We start from the raw sequence: 13180 nt of genomic DNA on the forward strand, positions 1-13180 counted from the left end.
CGATTTTATATAAAAATGACAATTACAACAATACTGAATTAACACTTATTTTAACTTAATATAATACATCAATAAAATCAAATTTGCCTCAAATAAATAATGAAACATGTTCAATTTGTTTTAAATAATGCAAAAATAAAGTGTTGGAGAAGAAAGTAAAAGTGCAATATGTGCCAAGTAAGAAAACTACGTTTAAGTTCCTTGCTCAGAACATGAGAACATAGGAAAGCTGGTGGTCCTTTTAACATGAGTCTTCAATATTCCCAGGTAAGAAGTTTTAGGTTGTAGTTATTATAGGACTATTTCTCTCTATACCATTTGCATTTCATTAACCTTTGACTATTGGATGTTCTTATAGGCACTTTAGTATTGCCAGTGTAACAGTATAGCTTCCGTCCCTCTCCTCGCCCCTACCTGAGCTCGAACCAGGAACACAACGACAACAGCCACCCTCGAAGCAGCGTTACCCATGCAGAGCAAGGGGAACAACTACTCCAAGTCTCAGAGCGAGTGACGTTTGAAACGCTATTAGTGTACACCCCGCTAACTAGCTAGCCATTTCACATTGGTGACACAAGCCTAATCTCTGGAGTTGATAGGCTTGAAGTCATAAACAGCACAATGCTTGATGCAAAACGAAGAGCTGCTGGCAAAACGCACGAAAGTGCTGTTTGAATGAATGCTTACGAGCCTGTTGCTGCCTACCACCGCTCAGACTGCTCTATCAAATCATAGACTTAGTTATAACATAATAACACACAGAAATACGAGCCTTGCGTCATTAATATGGTCGAATCCGGAAACGATCATCTCGAAAATGACCTTTTATTCTTTCAGTGAAATGCGGAACCGTTCCTTTATCTTTATCTAAGGGGTGGCATTCATTTGTCGAAATATTCCTGTTACATTGCACAACCTTCAATGTTTTGTCATAATTACGTAAAATTCTGGCAAATTAGGTGGCCCAAACTGTAGCATATACACTGACTCTGCGTGCAATGAATGCAAGAAAAGTGACACAATTTCACCTGGTTAATATTGCCTGCTAACCTGGATTTCTTTTAGCTAAATATGCAGGTTTAAAAATATATACTTCTGTGTATTGATTTTAAGAAAGGCTTTGATGTTTATGGTTAGGTACACATTGGAGCAACGATACGCACCGCATCGATTATATGCAACGCAGGACACGCTAGATAAACTAGTAATATCATCAACAATGTGTAGTTAACTAGTGATTATGATTGATTGTTTTTTATAAGTTAAGTTTAATGCTAGCTAGCAACTTACCTTGGCTTCTACTGCATTCGCGTAACAGGCAATCTCCTCGTGGAGTGCAGTGAGAGGCAGGTGGTTAGAGCGTTGGACGAGTTAACTGTAAGGTTGCAAGATTGAATCCCCTGAGCTGACAAGGTGACAATCTGTCGTTCTGCTCCTGAACGAGGCAGTTAACCCACCCACCGTTCCTAGGCCGTCATTGAAAATAAGAATGTGTTCTTAACTGACTTGCCTAGTTAAATAAAGATTAAATAAAGGTGCAAAAAATATATAAAAAATTGGCCAAAAATTCAGATTTCCAATTGTTATATGAACTTGAAATCGGCCCTAATTAATTGGCCGACCTCTAATATACGCACGCACATACACACACGCACATACACACACGCACATACACACACGCACACACACACGCACGCACACACGCACGCACACACGCACATACATACATACATACATACATACATACATACATACATACATACATACATACATACATACATACATACATACATACATACATACATACATACATATACAGACTCACTGACAACCTTATCAACTGCAGTTTGTGTTCTTTATCTTGCTTAATCAAACCACGTTTTTACCCTTTGAGGTAAAACCTGTGACCAGCATGGTTCAGCTGACTTGATCCCACCTTACAAAGCATGAATCATCACAAGCCTTTTATCTAGCTATTTATGTCACTCCAAGTTAAGGCTTTCACAGTAGACCGGTTTACTGGGATTGTACTAAGCTGTTATGTACATTGCCACTGTTTAGGGAGATACCGTAATACAGCAGGATATGAAGCTTGCTAATTTAGCAAGTTGGTAACCCCAACGGTTTGACAATATCTATAATACATTTTTTATTAATGATAATTATGAATAATTGCACATAATTTCTGTGCCAATTAAAATACTTCCACTGTATTTAAATCTCAATTAATGTTGGATTACCTGCATACAGTGTGGAGTCGATGGGAATTGATTATCACAAGTTCAGGAAGCAACTTAGCGTCAGGGAGAGAACTAAAAATGATAGCTCAATATTGTCTCGAGATTGTTAATCATTAATTCTCAACAACAAAAGAGAAGACGGACATTTAAATGTAAAACGTGTCATTAAAGAGTGCTATCTTAATTCTAAGAGGCATCCTCTCTTAAGGGAGTTGTTTTAATAGGGAGGCTGTAGTGTCTTTTCAGAAGGCGGCTTAAAACTATTCAGGGTGATAACAATTAAAAGAACAACTGGCCAAGTGTTTGAATCAGGAAGCTGTGCAGCCTCAGCAGAGGAGCAGGGCTGCAGTGGCTGTTGGCAACGGGGGCTGGCAGTGACTCACACCTAACATGCTCTTTCTCTCTTTCACACTCGCTCACTCTTTTGCTCTCTCTCTTTTCTTTTGCTCTCTCTCGCTCTCCATTTCCTCTCTCTCTCTTTCCATTTCCTCTCACGGTGGAGGGGGAAAAAAACTAAAGGTTTATGCAAGACATCCATTATAACCACAACTAATGTAAAAAAATGTGGCCTCCACACAAATTTCTCTCTCCTGTCATCCCTCTCAGCAACAGAGAAAAGAGCGAGAGATGGTGAGACAGCAAGAAAAGGGCCCCCATCGGAGACTTGACGATATACGGAGGGAGGAGGATAGGAGGCTGGCTGAGAGGGAGCAGGTAACCAACCACGAGAAGCACAGGAGCACAATCAGCCAATTGGGGAGAGGTGTGGGTGTAGCCTACTCTGCAGCCTACTGCAAGCCATTCTAGCTGTGGAATGTCCGTGTGCTGGTTGCCATGGCAGCTGGGATCTAAATTAGTGTGTTTTCTGTTTTCTGTGCAAGAGCTCAGTTTCTGCTGCTCCGTTTCCGCTCTACCTCTACCACACAGTGACTGGCATTATATCACAGTCAACCTACGTTTTATAATCTACTCTCCTAGTCTTCTTTTCTCCAACCTTTAACTCTCCTACCATGGCCCATTTCTTCACGATAACTAACCTGCATCTAGCCTATATGGAACTGTATTGTAGTCTTTACAGTAGATATTCAATAGAAAATAGCTAATACCATTTTAGCTTTTAGTGTGAATGTATAACTTTAAAGCCAAGACAAATCACTAGGGCTGTATACTAACTAGTGTATGACAGTCATAAATCCCCCCCCCCCCCCCTACATCGTGGTCTATTTATATCTATCCTCTTCTCCATTGTCTTTCCTTTCCCTCTTCACCCCTCCTCCACCTCTCTTCAGGAGTTCATAAGAAATAAGTTAGAGGAGGAACAGCGGCAGTTAGAAATCCTTCAGCAGCAGCTGCTTCAGGAGCAGGCACTGCTCATGGTAACTCTCTTCCTTCCTTTATCCTGCAGTCACCTCCTCTCCTCAGCCCTAGTCTACCCCTACCTCTGCCTGCAGGGCATACTGCTCACCCTCCTCCTCCTTCTTGCACTTCACACCTCTCACCACTAGAGGCATCAAACACTCCATGTTCTGTATGTTGCTTTTTACTTGATGAGAACGTTTCTTGAGAGAAGTGGAGAATCAGCCCTTGTCTATGTGTACCCTGCATGATGTCCCCATCTTTGTATGTGGGATTGTGTCTGTTTTGGGGGCATGTCAAAGCATTGTGTACTAGCCATGCTCAGTCCTTAGTAAGTCTGCTTTGACCGTATCATGGTGTGTGTGCAGGAGTACAAACGTAAGCAGCTGGAGGAGCAGAGGCAGTCTGAGCGTCTGCAGAGGCAGCTGCAGCAGGAGCATGCCTACCTGGTGTCTCTGCAGCAGCAGCAACAGGACAAGAAGCCCCAGCCCCTATACCACTACAGCAAGAACCTGGAGCCCAACAACAAGCCCGCCTGGGCCCGAGAGGTACAATAACCACACAGACAGGAAGAGTGGAACATGCTCTTACTTCCTAGATAACCCTAGGAACCACACCTTTCATTACATAGTGTTTTATAACCTGGAGTAATACCAGTAGAATACATGTAGCTATTTCCCTGTAACAAGCTAGCATATACAAGCAGTTATGTAGTATCACCTTAGGTGTCATCTTTTTTTCCTGAAAGTTAGTCTGAATCGACATCTCTGTGTGATATGCTCTCTTCCTCCCTCTCCCTGTCTCCTGTCCCTGTCTTTGCCTCCCTTTCCTTCTTTCCCTTTGTCTCAGGTGGAGGAGCGCAGTAAGCTCAACAGGCAGGGCTCACCCAAAATCTGCACCACTGTCTCTGACACTGCCATCCAATCACGCTCCGACTCCATCAGCCAATCCGGAGGGGGCCAGGCTACTCAGACCCCGCCTATGCAGCGGCCTGTTGAACCTCAGGGGGGACAGGGCAAGGTGTGTTGGTGTTCATCTGGAAATGTATTAGTCAGTGTGTACTTTATTTGTATGTTTTCCCGTGTTACAACATTGCAGACATTTTGGTCAAATACTGGTTTAGCATAGTGGCGACTGCGTTGTCTTTCTTTCTTGAGCTGCATTACCCCCTGTCTAATAATGCTTCTTTGAACTTTATTTATTTCCAATCTTATTTACCTTCCTTTTCTCCCTTCTCCTCCTGGACCCACCCTCTCCCCTTCTTATTGCTTTCATATTGTTTTATTGCCATTTCATAAAATGGCAAAAATCCCTCTATTCCCCATCTTAAAACGTGCACAATCTTCAATCCTCAACATGCACAATCCTGTCCCACTCTATCCTGCCTGCTCTCACTGCCTTACCCTGCCCGCTCCTCTACCTTCACACTCCCTTCCCTCCTTCCTCACCGCTGCCCCCTTGCAGTTCCAGATGGCCCACTTGGTTCCGCTGAAGCCCTACGCTGCCCCTGTCCCCCGCTCCCAGTCCCTGTGTGACCAGCCCACTAAGACCATGTCCGCCTTCCCCACCCAGGACCCATCCCCTACCCCCACCCCCCGCCCTGTCCACTCCAGGGAGCTGGTCCGACAGAACTCCGACCCCACCTCCGAGAGCCCCGCCCCACAGCCTCGCACAAGGGAGGACCGCGGCCCCTGGATCCGCCTGCCAGAGATGGAGCAGCCGCCCAAGGTCAGAGACCACCTGCTGGGTTTTAGTCTTTAGATGTTGACTAAAGACAGCGCTCCAGACTAAAGTTTTCCCTGGTGGCGCTTGTGCCACTACATTTTTCAGTTGGTGGCACCAGCCCAGGATTTGGTCACACCAATTTTTTTGACAGCGTTACGTAATATATATATATATCTCTTTTGATCATCTTATAAAGTCACTCTCAGTGCGTTATTTAAGTGTAATAGACTACTGAGACAGTATTCAAGAAATACTTTTTCATCATCTTTTCATGTTGTGATTCAAAAGATTTTAATGTGCAACCTAACCCAGTGATTGTCATGCATTTTGGGTTGACAATTAAGCTATTGTTATATTTTACTGTTAAAACAGGGCTACATAATTATCAATATTTTAATTTATTTGGGGCTAGTTCACTGCCTGAGTATGTGGAAACTCAAAACACATTAGCTAGATCGTTAACTCTAAATATAATACCCACTGCTAGTAGCCACATAATAATCTAACATTAATGTCCCAATAAACATAAGGCCTGTGCAGTGGCCTATGCGCATCTCCTGCGCTCCGTATCTCAAAGCCATATCAAACAGGCAAAGCGTCAATACAGGACTAAGATCGAGTCGTACTACACAGGCTCTGACGTTTGTCAGATGTGGCAGGGCCTGCAACCCATTACAGACTACAAAGGGAAATACAGCCTAGAGTTGCCCAGTGACACGAGACTACCAGATGAGCTGAACTACATCTATGCTCGCTTCGAGGCAAATCACACTAAAACATGCATGAGAGCACCAGCTGTACCGGAAGACTGTGTGATCACGCTCTCCGCAGCCGATGTAAGAACTTGCAACCCTGGGGCGGCAGGGTAGCCTAGTGGTTAGAGCGTTGGACTAGTAACCGAAAGGTTGCAAGTTTGAATCCCCGAGCTGACGAATCCCCGAGCTGTTCTGCCCCTGAACAGGCAGTTAACCCACTGTTCCTAGGCCGTCATTGAAAATAAGAATTTGTTCTTAACTGACTTGCCTAGTAAAATAAAGGTTAAAAAAATGTAAAAAATTAAACAGGTCAACATTCACAAGGCCGCAGGGCCAGACGGATTACCAGGACGTGTACTGCGAGCATGCGCTGACCAACTTGCAAGTGTCTTCACTGACATTTTCAACCTCTCCTTGTCCAAGTCTATTACCAAGATATTTTAAGCAGACCACCATAGTGCCTGTGCCCAAGAACACTAAGGTAACCTGCCTAAATGACTACCGACCCGTAGCACTCACGTCTGTAGCCTTGAAGTGCTTTGAAAGGCTGGTCATGGCTCACATCAACACCATCAACACCCTAGACCCACTCCAATTTACATACCGCCCCAACAGATCCACAGATGATGCAATCTCTATTGCACTCCACACTGCCCTTTCCCACCAGGGCAAAAGGAACACCTATGTGAGAATGCTATTCATTGACTACAGCTCAGCGTTCAACACCATAGTGCCCTCAAAGCTCATCACTAAGCTAAGGATGTGGTAAGGGTAGGTAACAATACATCCGCCACACTGATCCTCAACACAGGGGCCTCTCAGGGGTGCATGCTCAGCCCCCTCCTGTACTCCTTGTTCACTCATGACTGCACGGCCAGGCACGACTCCAACACCATCATTAAATTTGCCAATGACACAACAGTGGTAAGCCTGATCACCGACTTCAACGAGACCTCCCTACAGGCTGAGGTCAGAGACCTGGTTGTGTGGTGCCAGGACAACAACCTCTCCCTCAAGGTGATCAAGACAAAGGAGATTATGGTGGACTACAGGAAAAAGAGGACGGAGCACTCCCCCATTCTCATCGACGGATGAGTGGAGCAGGTTGAGAGCAGAGCTTCAAGTTCCTTGGTGTCCACATCACCAACAAACTAACATGGTCCAAGCACACCATGACAGTCGTGAAGCGGGCACAACAAAACCTATTCCCCCTCAGGAGACTGAAAAGATTTGTCATGGGTCCTCAGATCCTCAAAATGTCTACAGCTGCACCAACGAGAGCATCTGGTTGTATCAAATCAAATTTATTTATATAGCCCTTCATACATCAGCTGATATCTCAAAGTGCTGAACAGAAACCCAGCGTAAAACCCCAAACAGCAAGCAATGCAGGTGTAGAAGCAGTGAATCAACCCACTCAGGTGACGCACCCCTTCCAGGGACGGCATGAGAGAGCCCCAGTAAGCCAGTGACTCAGCCCCTGTAATAGGGTTAGAGGCAGAGAATCCCAGTGGAAAGAGGGGAACCGGCCAGGCAGAGACAGCAAGGGCCGTTCGTGGCTCCAGAGCCTTTCCGTTCACCTTCCCACTCCTGGGCCAGACTACACTCAATCATATGACCCACTGGAGAGATGAGTCTTCAGTAAAGACTTAAAGGTTGAGACCGAGTTTGCGTCTCTGACATTGGTAGGCAGACCATTCCATAAAAATGGAGCTCTATAGGAGAAAGCCCTGCATCCAGCTGTTTGCTTAGAAATTCTAGGGACAATTAGGAGGCCTGCGTCTTGTGACCGTAGCGTACGTGTAGGTATGTACGGCAGGACCAAATCAGAGAGATTGGTAGGAGAAAGCCCATGTAATGCTTTGTAGGTTAGCAGTAAAACCTTGAAATCAGCCCGGCTTTGACAGGAAGCCAGTGTAGGGAGGCTAGCACTGGAGTAATATGATCACATGTTTTGGTTCTAGTCAGGATTCTAGCAGCCGTATTTAGCACTAACTGAAGCTTATTTAGTGCTTTATCCGGGTAGCCGGAAAGTAGAGCATTGCAGTAGTCTAACCTAGAAGTGACAAAAGCATGGATTAATTTTTCTACGTCATTTTTGGACAGAAAGCTTCTGATTTTTGCAATGGCCTGGTATGGCAACTGTTCAGTCTCCGACCGCAAGCCGCTACAGAGGGTAGTTTAATTAACTCTACCTACATGTACATACTACCTCAACTAACCGGTGTCCCTGCACATTGACTCTGTGCCCCCCCTGTATATATTGTTACTTTTTACTGCTGCTCATTAATTACTTGTTACTTTTTTCTCTTGTTTATATAAATTATACTAGAGAAAGATGAGAACCACCTCTTTGACCGTGACAACCGGATAGCTGTGTTTTCTCCGCAGTTGGATTTTGAAATCTTATACAATCAGAAAGAAAAATTGTCCCGCAGCATTTTTTCCCCCCTCGACACAGCAGCAGGCCCCAGTTTACAGTTTACAGGGGAAGGCAGACACTAATGACAGGAATCATAAGGATAATGTGCTTTACTGTTTGACCAAATCATGGGTTTAGATGTTTTGAGAGAAGCGACCATGTAGAATTTAAAAAAATGTACTCGCACAGCCAAGTTGAGGGGTCACAAAATGGTACTAAATGGTCGCAGTCTGGAGCTCTCTAAAGGGTATATATATATATCTATATGTTAATGTGGTATTTCACTGTATCTTTCCCAGATTCCCCAGAGGACAGCCTCCATTGCCACAGCTCTCAACACCAACCTTTCGTCTGGCATCAGGCATCCAGTCAGAGCCAGGTAACTCAGGCGGACACGTTTGAGCTACTCTTGTCTAATCTCGGTGTCAAGAACGCACAATTTCCCACGACTTGATTTAGGTTCTGGAGGAAAACACTTCACAATCTGTCTCAACAAAGCCTCCCTCTGCCAAAGCCCAGTCCCTCCTTCCTTCTCCAGAAAGTCCACCTATGTTTATTAATGGAGGTATCTGACATTTCCCACAAATATTTCACAGGTAAGCCGTGTTTATTAGAGTTGTGGCTAAAATCCCTGTTCCCACTACAAGCAACACATCTGCTTTATCGTGATTCGTCAAAATAATCAGCTGACGGTGTTCCAACACACCCATCAGAAACTGTATTACTCTCTGTCTCACAGATCTGCCTTTAGATGCATGTCAGGGGAGATTATTCTGATTCTAATGATGACACATGAATGATGGTAGATCATGACACAGTTATGATATTGACTGCTGAGGCCAGATAACTGATTTGGTGTCTTCCTTAACAGCAACCCAGACCTCAGCCGCAACGACCGCTGGGAGAGAGGAGATAGCATGCACCTCGTATCCAATCTGCCCCAGACTGGCTCTCTGGAGAGGCACCGCATACTCAGTGAGTAAATCACACTGTTGCTGACTCTGCTGTTCTCTCCATCTCTTGATCCCTCTTACGAAATGAAAGCAAACCCCAACAATGATGTGATATTTAGTGTGTTGGTTTCAGGCTCCTCCAAAATGGACTCCCCCATACTCGGCCATGACGGGTGCATGAAGGGGCACAAGCCAGGGGAGTCTCGCACCTCGTCCCGCCCCAGTCGCCCTGCTGTAAGTACCCCTCACCTGTAAACCCCTCCCCTCACTCTGAACACTGCGTGATGGATAATCAGACAACACTTTATACACCCTTATCGCACTCATCTTCTTTTAAGCTTATCACTTGTAGAAATCTATATTGCTCTCTTCACTGACTATTCTGCACTATTGTAATATCTGCACTCACTCCCCAATCCCTACACCTGGATATTGACACCTGCACTAACAGTTGCTCTCTTTTTATGATCCTATTTTCTGTACCTGTTGATCACACCCTTTCCTCTGCACTCACTTCCCTGTTTGTCCACTGCTTCTCCCAATGCACAGAGTTACAAGAGAGCAATAGGAGAGGTTAGTATCTCTGTGTGTGCTGTGATATGTTTTTGCTTCCACTATGTCAGGCTGCTGTGTTAAACGTTACACAAGCCTGCCATAGTCCTGGTATGCTGGCAAAGTATGTTAACTATTGAGGAAACGCCCAGCTCTATGATTCCCTAATGTCTGTTGCGTGTCTGTGTCGTCTGCGTGTGTGCCTGTTTGTGTTCAGGACCATGGGCTGTATGCTAAGGAACGCCCTGAGGAGCAGCCCAGACCTCCGGTGAAGGCCAACGACTACTCTTCATCCTCCGAAGGCAGTGAGAGCAGTGAGGAGAGTGAGAGTGGAGAGGGGAATGAGGAGGAGGACAGCCCCACAGACCGGTCAGTACCAGGGTGGGAGAGGCACACAGACAAACAGGAAGAAGAAAAAAGGAACTGCTTTTTAGAGACATAGCTACTTAATGTTATTGAAAGCCCATTGTCCACTTTTACCGCCACCCTGACCATTCCCTGTCTTTTTAGTTTCCTGTCCACTCCATATCCTCCACTGCCCTCTGCTCTGTCACCTTCCTCTGTTTCCTTCCCGTCTTCCTCCCTGACTTCCTCTCCTGTCTTTCTTTAGTCCCCGGGATGCAGACTCTGACTCAGTCAACACCATGGTGGTTCATGAGGAGGAGGGGGAGGGAGGGGAGGAGGGGCAGGCTGGAGGCTACGGGGACCAGACCATGCTGGTGCAGAGGGTGAGTCATCTGTCACTCAGGAAGTAGCCTACTGGAATAATCTGTATTAAACACACACCTATAGGACTGATGTGGGTGGTTAGCTTACTCTTATGTAGCAGTTGTGTTGGGAATTTGACTGGTTTGTCCCCATTCCCTGGCAGACACCAGAGAAGCGGAGCCACAATGGATACACCAACCTGCCTGACGTGGTGCAGCCCTCCCACTCCCCCACTGACTCCGCCTCCCACTCCTCCCCTGGGAAAGACTCTGTCTATGATGTAAGTCTGTCTCTCTGTCTGACCATTTGTCTGTCTCTGACTGTCTCTCTATGACTGACTGTCTGTCTCTGACTGTTAATCTGTCTCTCCATGTACATGTTTCTCTGCCATAAACCCCATTCCCAGTGGTATTTCTCACTCCCTTCTTGTTTCCCCCAGTATCAGTCCAGGGGTCTAGTCAAGGCGTCAAGTGGCAAGTCCTCCTTCACCACCTTTGTCGACCTGGGCATGTACCAACCACCAGGCCCTGTGGATGCCATCTCTGTGGGCAGTAAGTACAGACAATAGAACTGGTCATTATCATAAGGGGTTTAATGAGGTTCCCCTATATACCTTCACTTACCTAGTTTCCTATTCTAGTCCCTCTATTTTCAGTACTCTGCTCACAATCATCAGCATCTCTTACTTACTGCTGTTGGTAAATCTAACTCATGGAAATGTCTCACATGCAGGAGGGCAGCAGTTGCCCACAGTAGCTGCCCATTCCCTTGAGGAAGTTTTAGCATTCATAGAGAACTACGCTTGTGTTTCTCTCCTCTCTCTAAACTCTGCTCCTGCTGTGTCCAGGCCTGGGCTCCAGGTTTGAGCAGCTGAAAATGGAGGTGAGGAAAGGCTCCATGGTGAATGTGAACCCCACCAACACACGCCCCCACAGCGACACCCCCGAGATCCGCAAGTACAAGAAGAGGTTCAACTCTGAGATCCTCTGTGCTGCTCTCTGGGGTGAGACAGACGGCACACTGGTCTTGGCTATAGCCCACACTCTAGTCATATGAGCCACAGAATTCAAATGAAATATAGAATGATATGCATTTCAATGACCACATGTAACATGCTTTGTTCCACCCAGCTTGAATATCACATTTTTCACACATTGTACGTCCTGGTTGATTGCATTAAGAGGGATATTTGTATCTAAGCGTGTGTGGTCCCCAGGTGTGAACCTGCTGGTGGGGACGGAGAACGGTCTGAAGCTGCTGGACCGTAGTGGTCAGGGGAAGGTCTACTCCCTCATCAACTCCCGCAGGTTCCAACAGATGGACGTCCTGGAGGGACTCAACCTGCTCATCACCATATCAGGTGATTGATTAGCACTGCTCTGCACTCACCTGGGGTCTGTTTGGGAGAGTGCAACGTCACAAAACCTTCAGCGAGAGCTAACAGGATTCTGACTTGAGCATTTCTATCTGCGACGTTCTGAACGTTTCACTGCATTTAATAAACCAGTGGAAAAGCACCTGTGCATCACAAACTCCATCTGTTTCTACTAAGCCCTTTATCCACTATATAACTGTGTGTGTGTGTGTGTGTGTGTCCATCCCAGGTAAGAAGAACAAGGTGCGTGTGTACTACCTGGCCTGGCTGAGGAACAAGATCCTCCACAATGACCCGGAGGTGGAGAAGAAGCAGGGCTGGACCACTGTAGGGGAGATGGAGGGATGTGTCCACTACAAAGTGGGTGAGTAAAGGAAGGGAGGAGACGGAGTAACATGTGACCCGTTATTGAAACGTGTATCTATTATCAATGCATTCTGTTTTTCTAACAATGTATATTTACACATTTGGTTTTGCCTTTTTGGCACTTTATTTATAGTGGCACATAATGGCTCTAATCCCGCTTTGTATGTGTCTAGTGAAATATGAGAGGATCAAGTTCCTGGTGATAGCTATGAAGAACGCGGTGGAGGTATACGCCTGGGCTCCCAAGCCTTATCACAAATTCATGGCCTTCAAGGTAGGTCTCACCTTTCCTGCCTCATTGTTCTAAATGCCAGGAGTTCTATTTCCCCTCAGCCAGTCGACCAGAACAACATTCAAAACACCCCATGTTCTCCTCTCTCTTTGCCTCTCTCACTCTCCTCTAGTCCTTTGGTGACCTGCCCCACAGGCCCCAGTTGGTTGACCTCACAGTGGAGGAAGGACAGAGGTTGAAGGTCATCTACGGCTCCAGTGCTGGCTTCCACGCTATCGATGTCGACTCTGGGAACAACTATGACATATACATCCCAGTGCATGTGAGTGGAGGAGTTCCTCATGGAACAAGATGCACGCAGACAAATTATTCCAAATCAAATAAAGCTTTGGAATTAATTCACACCTAAAATATCTATAAAACATGAAAAATGATACGTTTCATTGATTAGATGCCCAGACCTGAAAGGTATTGATGTGAAAACCTCACAGATTCA

General features: G+C 45.8%; 1 protein-coding gene across 4 annotated transcripts in view; it reads left to right on the plus strand.

The window, feature by feature from the left end:
• LOC135548513 (misshapen-like kinase 1) overlaps positions 1–13180 on the plus strand; it is a 34342-nt gene that overhangs the window by 15751 nt on the left and 5411 nt on the right. The window contains exons 12-28 of one of the 4 annotated variants that reach the window (XM_064978200.1): positions 2847–2954; positions 3530–3616; positions 3965–4144; positions 4446–4616; positions 5061–5324; positions 8798–8877; positions 9370–9473; positions 9585–9685; positions 10221–10372; positions 10614–10731; positions 10875–10991; positions 11151–11262; positions 11559–11714; positions 11928–12071; positions 12316–12450; positions 12626–12726; positions 12857–13006. In XM_064978200.1, the coding sequence (XP_064834272.1) occupies positions 2847–2954; positions 3530–3616; positions 3965–4144; positions 4446–4616; positions 5061–5324; positions 8798–8877; positions 9370–9473; positions 9585–9685; positions 10221–10372; positions 10614–10731; positions 10875–10991; positions 11151–11262; positions 11559–11714; positions 11928–12071; positions 12316–12450; positions 12626–12726; positions 12857–13006 (2280 nt within the window). Of the gene's footprint in view, positions 1–2846; positions 2955–3529; positions 3617–3964; positions 4145–4445; positions 4617–5060; positions 5325–8797; positions 8878–9369; positions 9474–9584; positions 9686–10000; positions 10192–10220; positions 10373–10613; positions 10732–10874; positions 10992–11150; positions 11263–11558; positions 11715–11927; positions 12072–12315; positions 12451–12625; positions 12727–12856; positions 13007–13180 lie in introns of those variants that run through there. The other 3 variants (XM_064978202.1, XM_064978201.1, XM_064978203.1) reach the window with 3 other exon arrangements.

The sequence above is a fragment of the Oncorhynchus masou genome, chromosome 11 (genome assembly GCF_036934945.1).
Source record: "Oncorhynchus masou masou isolate Uvic2021 chromosome 11, UVic_Omas_1.1, whole genome shotgun sequence".
NCBI lineage: Eukaryota > Metazoa > Chordata > Actinopteri > Salmoniformes > Salmonidae > Oncorhynchus > Oncorhynchus masou.